This window comes from Ammodytes marinus, assembly GCF_949987685.1.
Source record: "Ammodytes marinus genome assembly, chromosome: 15".
NCBI lineage: Eukaryota > Metazoa > Chordata > Actinopteri > Uranoscopiformes > Ammodytidae > Ammodytes > Ammodytes marinus.
In genome coordinates, this window is record NC_137219.1 from 8,322,275 (window position 1) to 8,338,092 (window position 15,818).

Sequence of the window (15,818 nt, forward strand, 5' to 3'; positions counted from 1 at the left end):
TCTTTAATCCATGTTTCTGACACTGCAATGATGTTGAACTGGTTGGAGAATTTCTGTAGATATTCCTTAATTTGTGAAAAGTTAGTGTAGAGACTTCTGCTATTAAAAATGAAAGATGGACAATTTCCCATTTGTTTGAAAGCATCTGATGAATTAATCCTCAGTATGGTAATGACAGTCTCTTTTTCCTATTCACTTTGACAATTTGTGTGCCTGTATTTGTTCTTTGTTTTATTATCTCTTAAATGCAATTTCTACGTCTAATCAATAATTTTGTGACCCATTATTATCCCATCTTCCAGTGTATTCCACTTTTTATCAAGGTGTTGTTCAACATTATGTTTGAGAAAAACTGGCCATGGCATTGAGCTTCAGGATTTACAAATAAACTTCACTTCACTATAGAAAACTGATCAAATGCTGCATATCCAGATGACAAAACCCGCACAGCTTTGTATCCGGTTGCCAGCCACTGTGTCCTGCTGAAATGTCCTTGGGTAAGACAAGGAGCCCATAATTTATCATTTCTTTTTGAACACGACTCCGCAGACTGTCATAAAACAACAATCATATAATAACGGACGACAGCTCGAGGAGACGGCGTCCATTTTAATCTCTTGACAGGTCACCTTGTGAAGAAGTGCCTAGAGGGACCTGTTACACGCTTGGTTCTAACCATTTTTAAGAAAAGAAAATCAGATGGATAGGAAAACGTATTGCCTACTGGCTTTTGAATTTTATTCAATAGAATTAGAATGTGACTGTAAGGAACTGTAGAGGCGAAAGATCATTCCCAAAATGATTAAGTTTAAAGGCATTCCTGTCTGCAGTGAAAAATTGGATGTCATATAATTTCCTGCTCCCGAACATGCTCTATATCCGCATTGAGGGCCTAATGTAAAGATTCAAATGAACTCGATCAGTGAAAAAATTGCATTCATTCGGTTTTAAGTGTGCGTGCCTGTATTGATTTTTAGCTTTAGCCTTCCAAATGCCCTGCTTCCCTTTCTCATGAATTACTTTTACTGACTTTACTTTATGCAAATGAAGCATTAGTATTTTCCTAAACACACTCCCCATCCTCATTGTGTTTGAGAGACACACAGACAACAAGAGAGCAAACATACAAACAATCTAAAAGCAGCATCGCAGAAATGCATGGACCGCCGCTGACGTGTGTGCGTATATAATGAAAAGAGCAGAAATGCATGCACACACATATACACGCAGCTGAGGTTTAGTGTCTGCTGGTAAGTAGTAGCCGCAGTTCTTTCCTCCAAGTATTCAGTAATTCAATAACGGGGAGAAAAACGGCCCTGAAGACAAATGTCTTTTTGTCTGCGGTCTTTTACCCTCTTCTCTTCTCATCGCTCCAGCTGCCAGCTGTCCCATCCCACAAGTGCAGCCTAAATCTTCTTCTCACTAGTTTCTGTGTTGTTATTCTCATTACAATCCTTCAATGCCATTCAATAAATAGGGCTGACACTGCAGATTCCCTGAAATTTCATACTGATGCATCTCTCGCTGCGCTGGGGAAGGTGTAGTGTGTGTGTGTGTGTGTGTGTGTGTGTGTGTGAAGGAGACTGTCAGTATGTGTTTTCCATTCTCCTTTGTGCAAATTGGTGCCAAGGTGCGCCTGAGTAATCCCTGTAATACCTTCCCCATCAATGCAAACTGGATTTTTAGGCTCCTCAGGGAAATAAAAATAAATAAATAAATCCTCCCAGTAGTCAAACACACTTCCGCTGAAATAGGGGTGAACCAAATAATTGAAGAGGGTCTCGGAACTACAGGGACGCGGTTGGGAGCTCTCAACACTATCCTTGTGTGTGTGTGTGTGTGTGTGTGTGTGTGGGTGTGTGTGTGCGCGTGGGTGTTTCTGTGCATGACCAACCTGTTTGTATTCTGACTCGCGTCCCACCAGCACCTGTAGCACGTAGCTCACAGGGTCTCCTCTCATTGGTGGGATGGTCTCCCATGTGATCTCACAAATGTTCCCCTCCAGCTGGTGCACTCTGGGAGCTGGTTTGAAAAAATGGCATCAACAACAACATTATCTTTACCATTATCACATGACAGGATTTCACACACAGCAAAAGAAAAAACGAGGGTAAACAAATACTTGGGACTCATGCATTATCTCCTAAAAATTATTACACCCTTCACTACCGCAAGAATGCGCCAAGGAATAACAGCTATTTCTAACCATCGATTTATTAGTAAGTACTAACATCCATCTCCCGTCTAGAATCCAATGATTTCATATTAGCATTATTGGTTTTGGTCATGTTAATGGCTTTTTTTGACTCACTGTGTACGTAGGTACTTCCCATCATCCTTAACGTAAGCCATTTTGTATTTCAATCATTGAGGATAATTGTTTTGCAAAGCACTAACATTCCATGGAGATAATGTAATTTCACAACGGATATGACAACAACAACGATTAATTGCTGTCTGCATTATTTGCCGGATTAAATAACAGTATGTATTTGACTGAACTCTAACAAAGGGGATCCATTCATTGATTTATATCAACTTCAACTGCTATTTATTGTTCTTCTAAATCCAAGCTGATCTGCAGAGAACCATTCAGACAGTGCACACATACTGCTGCTCACAGTTTCCCAGAAGCTGTTTTGGAACCTTGAGGCTGTCATTAAACGGTTTATGGATATGTCAATGCTGTGCTGCACATTCACAGCCTCACACAGTCATTCCCATAACACTTTACAGTTGTATCACCTGAAAGGATACTTTTTTTTACTGTGACTATTGTAGCTATAATATGCCAGTGCCTTTCAGTTAACAGCATTGATCAAACACTTTAAAGCAATAATTCCAGCAGGAATTCAGTAAACATTCTCTAACAGTAAAATAGAAAGAAATGTTATATAATATTTTTTTGGGCCTATAAGTATATCACCTCTTATGAACCGAATCCTAGACTGTCATAAGTAAGCACTTGTAACAGGGTTTTTTTTAATGGAAAGAAAAATAAATATTCCCCACACACATACCTGCCCTGACACATCCAAGATTTATTTTACTTTGAAAAAATGTAAAAACATAGGCTTACCTCAAACTACTTAGCATAATGCTAATGGCTTCACATTAAATCACCAAATAACACAAGCTAGGTTAGCTAGCATAATCTAATATATCTTGCTAATTACAAAAAATATGAATACTAAAATATCTTGAACACATATTTGTCCATGTGTGCCCAAAACAAAACAAAACAAAACATAAGCCACATTTACATAACGTACATAATGAGCAGTTCAACTTTAATCATAATTCTCCCACCATTTTCCTGTCCCCATAGCTTCTGATGCTACTGACACTTGTTACCTTGTAGTTGATTCTTTTGATTGGACTGAGATTTAAAAAAAAAAACATTCTACAACTTGCTAAAGTCTTAACTACTCAAGACATTTCCTCAAGTTTTATTTTTCTACAATATGAAGTGAGAAAAAAGAAAAATATAATTTTTCACACAAACTTAGTGATGGACTTCACTGGTGCAACAAAAAAACACAGTCAAACACACACACACTTCTTTTTCCTGTGTGAATTTACCTTTGAGGGCAGGGGGCACAGACTTGGTGGTGCAGAAGGTGTGTGTGTCAGAGAAGGGACCCTCCCCGGCATCACTGACGCCCTGTATTCTGAAGCTGTAGCTGCTGGACTCCGTCAATCTCTGGACCTTGTAGGTGTGGCTGGGGCCGCGGTAGATAGTCACAAACCTGCAACAGAGGATTTAACGATAGATAATGAATCACAAAATCTAGAAAAAAATCTGTAAGGGAGGGGGGAGGGGGACTGTGTGACAGAGATAAGGAAAGAAGGATTGTCGCAGTTTTTTTCCTGGACTTTTTCAATTACTGGGGTTACCAGTTAAGTGCTTATTAACAGTTCTTGTGGGTGAATCATGTGACCAATATATATTAAAAAAAAATAGTTTTTATCGCAACAGACTGCTGTTACTTCTTGTCTCCAGGGGGGTATTCACCTCAAAAAAAAAAAGTCTGCATCAAGATAAGTTAAGCATATGGTGCCTTGGGAGTTTTGGATTGTCTTGGTAAATAAATAAAGCCATTGAGACCTTGAAACGAAACAAGGATGCTGGAGAGAGACATCTTCACAAAAGATAGGGGTGGTGATTTATAGACACGCAGGGAGGGACGATTACAGACAGGCCTTAGCCACAAATCTGATAAAAACGACGCCGTAAAAAAAAAAAAAAAAAAAAAAGTTTCCGGCACGGCTAGATGGATAGATTGATGGACTGGTGGAGAGATGATAAGTGAGTGAATGAGTGAGTCACTGAGCAATGGGGATTCAAGCCTCAAAGAAAGGGGATATTTATCTCCGCTACACGCACTTCTTCAGCACAATAAGGTTAAAGTCAGAGCGAGTGAGACGGAAGTTTTTTGGGAGAGGGATGGAGAGAGGGAGGGAGGGAGAGAAAGAAGACTAGAAGTTAGAAGGAAGGGAGTGATGGAGTGGGGAAGTTAAGGAGGATGTAAAATGGTAATAACTAGAGAGGAGACAATGATGGAAGAGCTGCAGTAAGGCGAAAGAGTAAAGGGAGAAAAAAAGAGACGAGATGGGTCATGGTTTAGTAGGAGGGCCATAACTCCAGATGAGCTCTTTATGTGGCCGCACTATACAGAGAAGTGATGCGGTTTTTTTCTATGGCGTATATATACGATGTTGTTAATCTTTGGCCTTCACAGGTCACACACAGTGCTGCTGCTGGTTTGAAATGAGTTCAGCAGGTTAGGCTACGATGAAAATGCACATTGTGTCCCGAGTCTCACCTTGTTTACTCTATACAGTGGACTCACAGCTAACCACCACACGGACAAACAATTTAATTAGCTTTTTATATATATATATATATATATATATATATATATATATATATATACACAGTAAAAACATCAACTTTTACTACATCAAAACAATTATTGCTCAGCACAGCAATGATAATGAACACACGCACAGAGACACACACACACACACACACACACAAAACATACACACAACACACACATGCACCCGCTGCAGTTAATGAGGTGAACTATTGGTCAGGAGCCAAACAACCAACCAATTAACTACAACACGGCGCACAGGAGGACAGAGAGGGGGGGGGGGGGGGGAGGAGCATACACGCAAAGGTGGTGTTATTGTTCTGCCTGTCACTGTCCATCTTTCACTGTACTTATTCATAGGATTGTCAATATCTCTCGGCAGTTTTACCGTTATCATTAATTTTATTATTTGAATTTTATTATGGAATCTGCCTGCCCCCTGTGCTGTCACCACGGGTACCTCATTTGTCTGACACAGGCCTTGATCCAAAGAGCCTGGAATCATTCACCACACTCAGATATGCTGACAATTATTATATATATATACAGTCAAGTGCGAAAGTTTGTGAACCCCTTGAGCCTTTTGGAATTTTATTTATTTTAACCATTATTAATTCATTTTTATCAATACCAGTATTTTTTATATGAAATAACAGATGTTTGTTTATCAATTCAACATTTTTATTTTCCAGAAATCAATTGTTAAAACAGATAAAACAAATTATTTGACGAATGTTGTATGTGCAAAAGTTTGTGAACCCTGAGCTGCATTGCTTAAATCGAGCAAGGTAAACACAATCAGGTTGGCCAAATTGGTTGATGAAATAGACCAATGTAATGAGAGATCTTTAGGAAAGAAATTGGGCGGCACTAGATAAAACAGAGATAAAACCAGGTCAGTTTAGGCTCACCAAAGTGAACCCATACAGGTCAGACATGCTAAAAGGGAAACAAATCTCAGAGGATCTCAGGAATAGAGTTTTGATGTTACACATTTGTCTGGGGACAGTTATAAATTCATAAAAAAAAATTTGAGCTCAATCGGTCCACCGTGAGGCAAATCATCTACAAATGGAGAGCTTTAAGAGTGACTTAACATCTGCCTAGAAGTGGACTTCCTTCAAAAATATCCTCAAGCGCCACAAGAAAAGTGATTTTTCAGGTAAAAGCCAACCCAAACATTACACCTGGAGATTTGCAGACAATTTGAAACCACCATTATTCACTTGGGAGAAGGTTCTCTAGGTGGTAGGCAGAATTGCGTTTTTGCCCAAACATGGCGGTTTTGGTTATGACCAAACAGTTCAATTTTTGACTAATCTGTCCACAGAATAAGACTTCAGGTATCTCCAGGTGCTCTCTGGCAAAGTTGTGACAAGCAGTTTTGTTCTTTTTTGAGAGCAGAGGCTTCTTCAGCAACCATCCCATGAAAGCCATGTTGACTGAGTTTTCTTCTTATTGTGGAACCATGCACATCTGTCCCAGATGCTGCAAGAGAGGTCTGCAAATCACCAGATGTAATGTTTGGGTTGGCTTTTAACTGAAAAATCACTTATCTTGTGGCGCTTGTGGATATTTTTGAAGGAAGTCCACTTCTAGGCAGATGTTCAGTCACTCTTAAAGCTCTTCATTTGTAGATGATTTGCCTCACGGTGGACCGATGGAGCTCAAACTTTTTTTAAAATAATTTATAGCTGTCCCCAGACAAATGTGCAGCATCACAACTCTATTCCTGAGATCCTCTGAGATTGTTTCCCCTTTTAGCATGTCTGACCTGTATGGGTTCACTTTGGTGAGCCTAAACTGACCTGGTTTTATCTCTGTTGTATCTAGTGCCGCCCAATTTCTTCCCTAAAGATCTCTCACTACATTGGTCCATTTCATGACTCAATTTGGCCCATCTGATTGTGTTTACCTGCTCCATTTAAGCAATGCAGCTCAGGGTTCACAAACTTTTGCACATACAACATTCGTCAAATAATTTGTTTTATCTGTTTTAACAATTGATTTCTGGAAAAGAAAAATGTTGAATTGATAAACAAACATCTGTTATTTCATATAAAAAATACTGGTATTGATAAAAATGAATTAATGATGGTTACAATAAATAAAATTCCAAAATGTTCAAGGGGTTCACAAACTTTCGCACTTGACTGTATATATATAACACCTTGAAATTGTTCCTGCAAGAAAAGGAATTGAAGAAAGGCTTAGGGTGACAGAAAAAGTTGGATGGATGGATGGTGGATGAAGGCAGCGGTAGAGAGACATGGTGATGAATACATGGATGGACAAAGCACCCCGAGCTTTTGCTCCATAGAGCATGTGTCCTTCCACCTGCATTCATCTTTAAAAATCCATTGTGTCAAAAGAGAGTGAAGCCTCCTTTTGCACTTTGTGCTGACCGGGTTGCCATGGCGCCCTTTACACTGCCAATTCCACTGCCAAGAAGATATTTTTCGGGTTAAAAAGGGATGAGGAGAAAGTGAAATGAAAAAATAAATAAATCAAACAAACTCATCAAGCTTAAAGGGCCCAGAACAGACAGAATGTCAGAAAACAAGTGGAAAATGAAAAAAATGCAGAAGCGAGGGAGGCCAGCGTATGAGCAACAAGTCTGCGCATGGGGAGATAAGAGGAAAGCTGTAGGAGAAAGAGGGGACAGGAAGTACGGATTGAGGGAAATAGGATTCAATATTGTGAACCCCAAGCAAACGGCTTTTTCTTTATCATCTTACACGCCCACAAAGACTTGGCAGGTGGGATCGGGAGCGAAAACAAAGAGAAATTGGCATGGGAGGGAGGGAGAAAATAAATCAAAGGGAGGAGGGCATATTTCCTCAGAGAGCCTCCAGAGGTGAAGTCACCTTTCTGAACAATAAAATACAATGAATAAATGTGATTTAGATTGTCCGTAAAAAAAAAAGAGGGAGACGGGAAAAGCCGAAAACATAAACAGACAGTAATGCTATTCGCTGAAATAATGACACTGATGGAAGTTATTGGCAGAAATTGCATCTGGCTACTCGATATGTTTGTTTACAAAAGCTTCATATGCTGGAGGTTTGATGCTTTGAATGCCCTTCAAACCTCCCCCATGATACATTATGATTTACAATTAAGCATCTGGTTGCCGCGGGGATTTCATAATGAAAAGTCCTGGTAATTATAAGCATTAATAAATTGTAATGGATTGTGATGAAAAAAAAGCAAAAGGGGAAAGAGGAGTGTGGGAGGAGAAGCCCTTTTAACTAGCCTAAATCCATCTGTCCGCTAATAACCCTTTTGAGAAGGCACAGGTGGGTGTGTGTGTGTGTGTTTTTCCAAACAAATGGGGAAAAATCCACCAAGGTCCCCTTCTCTCTATCCGTTGCCAGTGCTATCCTTGAATATATAAAAGTCTTGCTTTCACTAAATAATTATATCAGTTCAGTTCAGTTGCATTTGAAAATAACAGCATCTATGTGTATGAAACCTTTAGTCTGATCATCCTTGAAGTAATTAAGACTATGAAAAATGGTATTATTCATTATGAGCTGATAATGATGCCAGTTGCAATTTATTCACAAAAAATAAACTTTTCCTTGATATAATTCACAGAGTACTAACAAACCCAAAGAAATTAAAACTAAAGTTGAATTTTTTTTTGCATGTTCTGGCATAGATGAAACAGAGATAGATCAAATGAGGAAAGCGTAATATCCCCTATCCAGATACAAACCAGATGCTGTGCTTTTGGAGGAACTGGCGAGTGAGATCCTCATCAAACTTTTTATTTATTTGTGTGGAGTGGTTGGAAAAAAGGAAAAAAAATATCATCCCTGCTGAGAGGAGGATGGGCGGATTAATGGTAGATTGGTGACCAATTAAAGGCTATTCTTGGATCAAACCAAACACTGCCGTGGGACAAAAACACTCTGCACTCAGATTATTTTCAACAGCAATTTTCATTATAACTAAAAGCACAGAAAACATTTTTAAGTGCGGAATAAAACCTGACATATCCGCATTATTTATGTTTTGCTTAATACAATAGCAAACATGTCATGATTTTATAAAAATGGTTGACATATTGGATAAAGAAAAAGGAAAGGAACCATATTGTAAACTAGGTTTATTTTTAAAGGTCATTTTCTGTTTTAACCTGCATATGTGGGACTTGGGACTTGCCGCTGGCAAATAAAATGTTCTGCGCCTGTTGGTCTGGACACTCCATTGGAGCTCATCAAATATGTCAGAAAATTCTGAGCTACGTTTCAATTAGTTCTATCTGATATGGGCGGGCCAGAGCCCTATGTATGGTGAAGGCTGCAGTTATGTTGTTTGAGTTTGAGACGGCTTTGGCCTCGACACTTAACGATTTGGAAGACGGCACTTAAATCTTTCATTAGCAAGAAAGAGGAATGTTCTGTTTTGCCGACCAACCACAGCATGGTTTAATTTACCAGTTAACCCGCTGTTCGCTAAATGAACAGCTTAATCTGTCACCTTGTGCTATCCAATTGCGTGCAGTGGTAGTGGTGGTGGAAGGTCTATTGATCGTGGCCAGACCCTATATTGTTCTAGATATGGGTCTGAATTTCCAGGCTATGTGGGACTGGCATAATCATCATAAATACGTACTTTGCATATAATCAGAAGGCGAAATAAGACGAATCAAAACCGAAAGAGTTTTTCTTCTTTAATTTATTGCATATTGCATCACTGACGTAGCAATTGTTGACGTTATTGCAGGTTGAAACAAAGGCCGGGATGATTCTCAAATTACCATCTGGTCCAAATAGGGGTTCATTCAGCCAAATGCACATAATACACAAGCGCACCCAAGCACGGTCACCGAGACACAAACAGACACACTAATTAGCGTACTGCAGCGCCAAAACCAATTGGCCAAATTAAAACTCTCTAAACTATAAAAGCTGTTGTCATTTAGGGAGCAAAGGCAGGGGATGGGGGGTGTTTGTGTCCTATGTGCAATGCTTCTGTGTTTGTATTTATGTGTGTGTCAGAGAGGCTAACAGATCACAGCCTTCCTAATGGGGCCCCATCTGTCGCCCTCTGCTTTCTGGACCATTCCAGGGGTGCCAAGGTATCTGGGTGCCAATGTGATGCCAGCCAAGCCCTTATTCAAACACTGATTTGCCAACCAACCAGAATGCTAAAAGGCTGGACGGAAGGGAGTTAACGAGCGAGACAGTCCGACAGGCGGGCAGACAATTTAGCCATTTAGCCTGTTCCCTACTTTCTTTTTTCCTGCTTTTCTCCCCCCTCCCCCCACTATTTGCCATTTCTACATGGATGTATTAAAACTAACAAAGATGTCCTCCTTTCAATTGTGTGTTCAACTCTCCCTTTTAGAGACCATGTTCTATTTCGGTTCTGCTAATTGTCCATCTCCCTGTTTCTCTATGTGTCACTGCTGTCTGACCAGTCAGTTAAGTGGAAGGTTGATTGTCTGAGGCCGGCTCTAGACAACCCTCACCGTGACTACTCACTGGTACATCTGGTTACAGCATGCACAGAAGATGGAAGAAGAAAGAAAAAAAACACGTGAGTGTCAGTGGGATGTGTGCAGTATTGACCATCTGGGTCCTGATTGGCTGTATTGACTAGCTGTGGGTTAGGGAGAAGAGAGAGAAAAGTGCACATCAACTGAGGAGAAGATCACAGTTTAAATCACTGGTCAAGGCTAGAGCTTATACTTTTAATGATCCTTTACACGTGGTACTGGGTTATAGTAAAATGGACCTCTGTCTTAGGCTGCGTTCCAATACCCATACTTTCCGCTATTTACTATGGTAAAAAAAAAAAAAGGATGTCTCGTACATCCGGCAGAGATTTTAAGTGTTGATCGATTCTGACCCACAATCCAGTGCGCACCGGAAGTTACGTCACATTGACGGAGCCTCCGTATGAGAACAACCGGGTATGCGACGGATATAAAAGCAAGAGGCAAGATCAAGGCGCAATGTTATGATGAAATAAATAAGTTTAAGTATGTCCCAATTATATGCCTACTTCATGCTATCTAGATCATTTTGATGGTCAGATGTAGTATGTAGAATAGAAAAAAGAAAAGAGTGATTGATTTGGAACGCAGCGTTAGTCTATATACCATGAGTTCAGACAGACATAGATTTGTTGTGTGTGCACTCCACCTGTGGTTCTTGTCCTCCATCTGTAGTGTGTAGACCATCTCTTCGGCTAGCAGGGCGCGTGTGTGCGTGTTGCCGGCGTTCTCGCCCCACTTCAGCTTCAGGCTCTGAGGGCCGGCCGCCGAGCACTCCAGAGGGGGAGGGGCTGGAGGCAGGGGGCGTGTCCTCGCCAGCAGGGGCGGGCTCAAGGGACTGGAGCCAATGGCATTCACCGCCTGGATCTGTACACTGTGAGACAAAGGAAAGGAGCAGGAGAGAGACTGATTAGGATTTGATCTACAAGGAAAATACAAGAGAAAATGCACATTTTAAACGCACTGATCAGATACTACTTATTATCTAAAAAAGTGCTATGTGGGATGTTGCAGGGACCATGTATTATATGTATAACACTGTTTACAAATTTAATTTCTTAATGTTTATCTAAGCTTTCCTGTACTTACATGCAGGTTTGAGTGTATCACTGATTGAAGCAGATGTTATTCCTCTATTTCAACTGCACAATAAGTAGTAATAGGATGATTTACTAATAAATATAGTTGAATCTATTTACTGTGAAATACAAACACAAGTCCAACTGTTCTGAGTCTGATTGCACAGAAATAAACAGTATTTGTTTATGCATATACCATTGTGTGTAGACACTAAGAGAGCTGTTCAAAAAATATATCACAATATATCGCCTTTCTTGTAGATCGCAATATATCGCAATATATCGTATCGTCAACCCCGTATCGGGATACATAACTTATCATCAGATTCTTGATAATACAAAGCTGTAATGCCACTATCTGAATCTTAAGGAAAATCTGTGCAGGGATTGAGTACACAAGCCCACAGAAAACATGTGGATAAATGCGGTTATACATTCAATGCACAATGTGAGCTCGTATGTTCCCAGTGCGTCTGCACACCTGTTCGTCGAATAGCAGAGTCATTTTCAGTGAATAGAAAGGAGCTGGTGTATTTAGGCTTGACCTTGGATGCATCCTCCCATTGCAATTCAATGTTCTCTCCAGCAAGAGACTTTAATAACATGCCAGACATGTTGGTGCACATTTTTCTTTATCTACTAGACAGACGTATGCAAGAAAAAGAAAAGTTAATCACTGCCGCACAGTGTTTTTGTCTGGGTGCTTGTATGTCATTTGTACTGTATACCTATATCCTACAAAATACACTCGAAAACACACACACACACACACACACACGGCTGTACTGCTAATTACAAAGGAACAAGTGGAAATGGATTTTTATTTTTCAAACTCCCCTGCTGGCCCTCTTCTAGGAACCCCCCCCATCCTTACATCCCTTTTTTTCAGTCAATGTCTGATCAGCTTATTAGCGTCCATATCAGAGGGCCCTCGGCTAGAGAGCATCTACCGTCTGACATTTAATTGCGGATTCTCTGGAACTGTAACCTTTCTCTGTGATTCATGCTGCTGACTGAAGACAGAGCAGAAAGGGCAATGGCTGTCCGTCCACTACGTAATTACACAGATGGATACAAAGGTGACAAGGGAAACATAATGTGGCGGGGGGAAACAATTTGAATGACAAGTAAGGCTTTGCTTTTTTATAATGAGGGAGTACGTTTGGTTACCTGGGGCATTTACATATCAAAGATTTTGTTTCACAGAAAGCTGTTTCATCGTAGATTGAAGAAACTAAAAGGAAAAACATGAAATCGTTTGTGCCACATTCGCTGCAAAACCATTAGGCGCTCAGGTAACCCACGTCTCCCACCTTGTAAAGCCATCGTCAGCTTAATGACGATGTCTAGACCTATGACCACTAAGTCATTTGCGATGGCTATTCTCCAAGTGGGAAACACTTCTTGCAAATGCTTCTATTTAAGTGACAGCTTTTTTTTCTTCTCAGAAAGCCAAACCCGAGTAGCCCATGCAAATAATCTAAACATGTGACACAGACACACTGTCACCTCTACTTACTTCTTGTTGGTAACTGACATGTTGGGGGATTTTTTCTTGGCAGTTTTAAGAGTGCACTTTGATAACACTTTAGTGTACTGCATGATGTGTGATAGCGGCAATTACCCTCTTAATCTGTCACTAACAACTTGGACACCTGCTAACATTATTATAAGACAGTGACAGTAAGAAGCAAAGACGGCTGTGAAACATTGGAGCGCTTTCAACGAAAACATGAAATCTAACCAGAAAATGCAATACAATTTAAAAAAGTATGATTTTTTTTCTTGAACGTATAACAATTGTTACTAGTAAGAGCCGCTCTCCCCACGTATGGACAGAGGAAAGGAGAAACATAATCTAAACATACGTATTTGTTAACGATAACATCAATAAATGTCAATAAATCGACATTTTTTAAACCTGGACTAAAGTGTACACAATATTCACTGTGGCCCTTCACAAAGCCATAAACACAAATCATACATGAATAACAAAAAGAGAAGGGCACCCATTGATGTAAATAACTGCCAGTATTAACGTCATTGCCACACACAAACTCCCATGGTCATATTTTTTAACACAAACACACACACAAAACAAAGAAACACGCACACACACACATCACACAGGTGCACAGTGTTCCGACATCAGGGGTAGCCATTATGCAAGAGAGCACAGTGACATCGGAACAAAAACAACCTCAGAGTGAAAACAATGGTGTGTGTGTGTGATCGCTCTGCCGCATGTCCATGTGCCTCCCTATCTTAGATACCCTGTCATTTTCCCCCCCTTAATTCAAAGAACTCACCGCACAATAACTTGCATACACATAATAACAAACACACACACACACACACACACACACACACACACACACACACACACACACACACACACACACTTGCTTACAGTTACTGCTTACTGATTCAGAATATTAAGTAGTTGTTTACTGCTGCTGGAGTGTAACAGGGTCTTATCACTGCTTATACAACATAGCTATCCCTAGGGTGGATCATTTTCATCTCCATTTTAATAGATGCATTATAGTTATTTTTATAATTCATCTAATTTAAAATGTATTAACTGTTAGTTCATTCATTAAGAATACTTTAAAACCTATTGCTGCAGGACTGCTATGTCAGGGGTGCAGGCATCTGTTCATTTATATCTATCTATCTATAAAAAGCAGAATTCCTAGAATTGGTGAGTGTTTAACTAAAAATGAGATCTTTCCATGATCCTTAACACCCTCCTCAGTTGCCCTTTTTTTAAAGTCTGCTTAAAAATTCTTGACTTTGGCCAAGTTTTAAAGACTTAAAAGAAAAGGTGCTAATGCTAAAAGTAGCAAGTTATTGGAACTCGGAACCTATAGGGACTAAAAGTCAGGATATCTTGGCCCCTGTTACTTCACTTTCAGCCATTATTATTTTAATTTGCCCCTTGAAACCCCCAACCTGTCAATCACATTTCACTGAAATCCCATGTATCATTCATAACATAATGTATTGCTCATAGTTCTTTTACTATTAAAGAAAAACTTTGCTGACTGACTCCAAATGAATACCGATGTTGTTCTGTATCTACTAAATGTCTAAATAAGTGCTTAATGCCATGTTGTTGGACACAGTGGTCCAACAAAATGTATTATTCCAATATATAGGGGGGAAAAATCCCAGTACCTGTATTCACTGTCTGGCTGTAGGTCTGTGACAAGGTGACTCGTGCCTGGTTCCACAGTGATGGTTTGGTCGTCCAGGGTGATGACGTAGGAGCTGATGTCGGCTCCGTTGCTGTGTGGCTCCTCCCACTTGAGCAGGAGGCAGGTGGAAGGGGAGGGGCCAGACTCTGAGGAGGTGGGCAGGTCCAGCAGGGCCAGGGAACACACCGGGTCGGGGTGGGTGGCCGGGGTCCTGAAGCTCACCTGCTCACTGTGGGGACCCGCACCTGCCTGATTCACCGCCTGAGAGAAAAAACACAGAGTGAGAGATATGGAGGACACAAGGGATTTTTTGAGACAGAGAAGAGCCCCATTCTTTTTACTCTCTGCATTGGCTTCCGATTCGTTTTACAATAGTTTTTTTTTTACAAGATTTTAATGTTTATTTTTAAAGGCAATTAAAGGAGACTCGACTTTAGGGCTGCAACTAACGATTATTTTGATAATCGATTAATCTGTCGATTATTTTCTCGATTAATCGATTATTAATCGATTAGTGTTTTTATAAATTTTCCAAAGCCCATGTTGACGTCCTCAAATGTATTGTTTTGTCCAAAACACACAGATATTTCAGTTTACTGTCATAATAGGATTAAAGAAACCAGAAAATATTCACATTTGAGAAGCTGAAATCAGAGAATTTGGAATTTAAAAAAAAAAAAATTACTCAAAACAATTATCAAAATAGTTGGCGATTATTTTAATAATCGATTAATAATCAATTCGTCGATTAATCGTTGCAGCTCTACTCGACTTTAGAACATGTTTCCCCCTGACATGTAAAGCACTTTGGATACCTGCTGGTTCTGTAAGGGGCTATACAAATACATGTTCATTGGAAACCAACATAGAAATATGAAGGTCAACAGTAAAAAAGTGGAGGACTCAAATGTTAAGTAAAATGCACAGTTAAGAGAAAAGAGTAACGCTGACAAAGAGCAACAGAGTGTAAAGGAGCAGATAGGAAAATCACGGAGCATGAAAGAAGACAAGAAAAGCAGCGGAGGGAGATGAATTCAAATTAGTTTGGAAAAGAACATTAGTGTATTTATCGTGCTGAGTAACACAGATTTATATTCACCTCAGGTAGCCTCTATTAAATGTCTTTCAATCGCTTTTGATTGGTACTTCA

The 15,818-nt window shown here is 39.9% G+C and overlaps 1 protein-coding gene across 2 annotated transcripts in view; it reads right to left on the reverse strand.

The window, feature by feature from the left end:
* Positions 1–15,818, reverse strand: part of fndc3ba (fibronectin type III domain containing 3Ba) — a 133,307-nt gene that overhangs the window by 5,837 nt on the left and 111,652 nt on the right. For both annotated transcript variants that reach the window (XM_080042342.1, XM_080042343.1), the window contains exons 23-26: positions 14,649–14,929; positions 11,039–11,263; positions 3,583–3,749; positions 1,895–2,022 (exon numbers count right to left, since the gene is read on the reverse strand). In XM_080042342.1, coding sequence (XP_079898468.1) covers positions 1,895–2,022; positions 3,583–3,749; positions 11,039–11,263; positions 14,649–14,929 — 801 coding nt within the window. The remainder of the gene's footprint in view (positions 1–1,894; positions 2,023–3,582; positions 3,750–11,038; positions 11,264–14,648; positions 14,930–15,818) is intronic.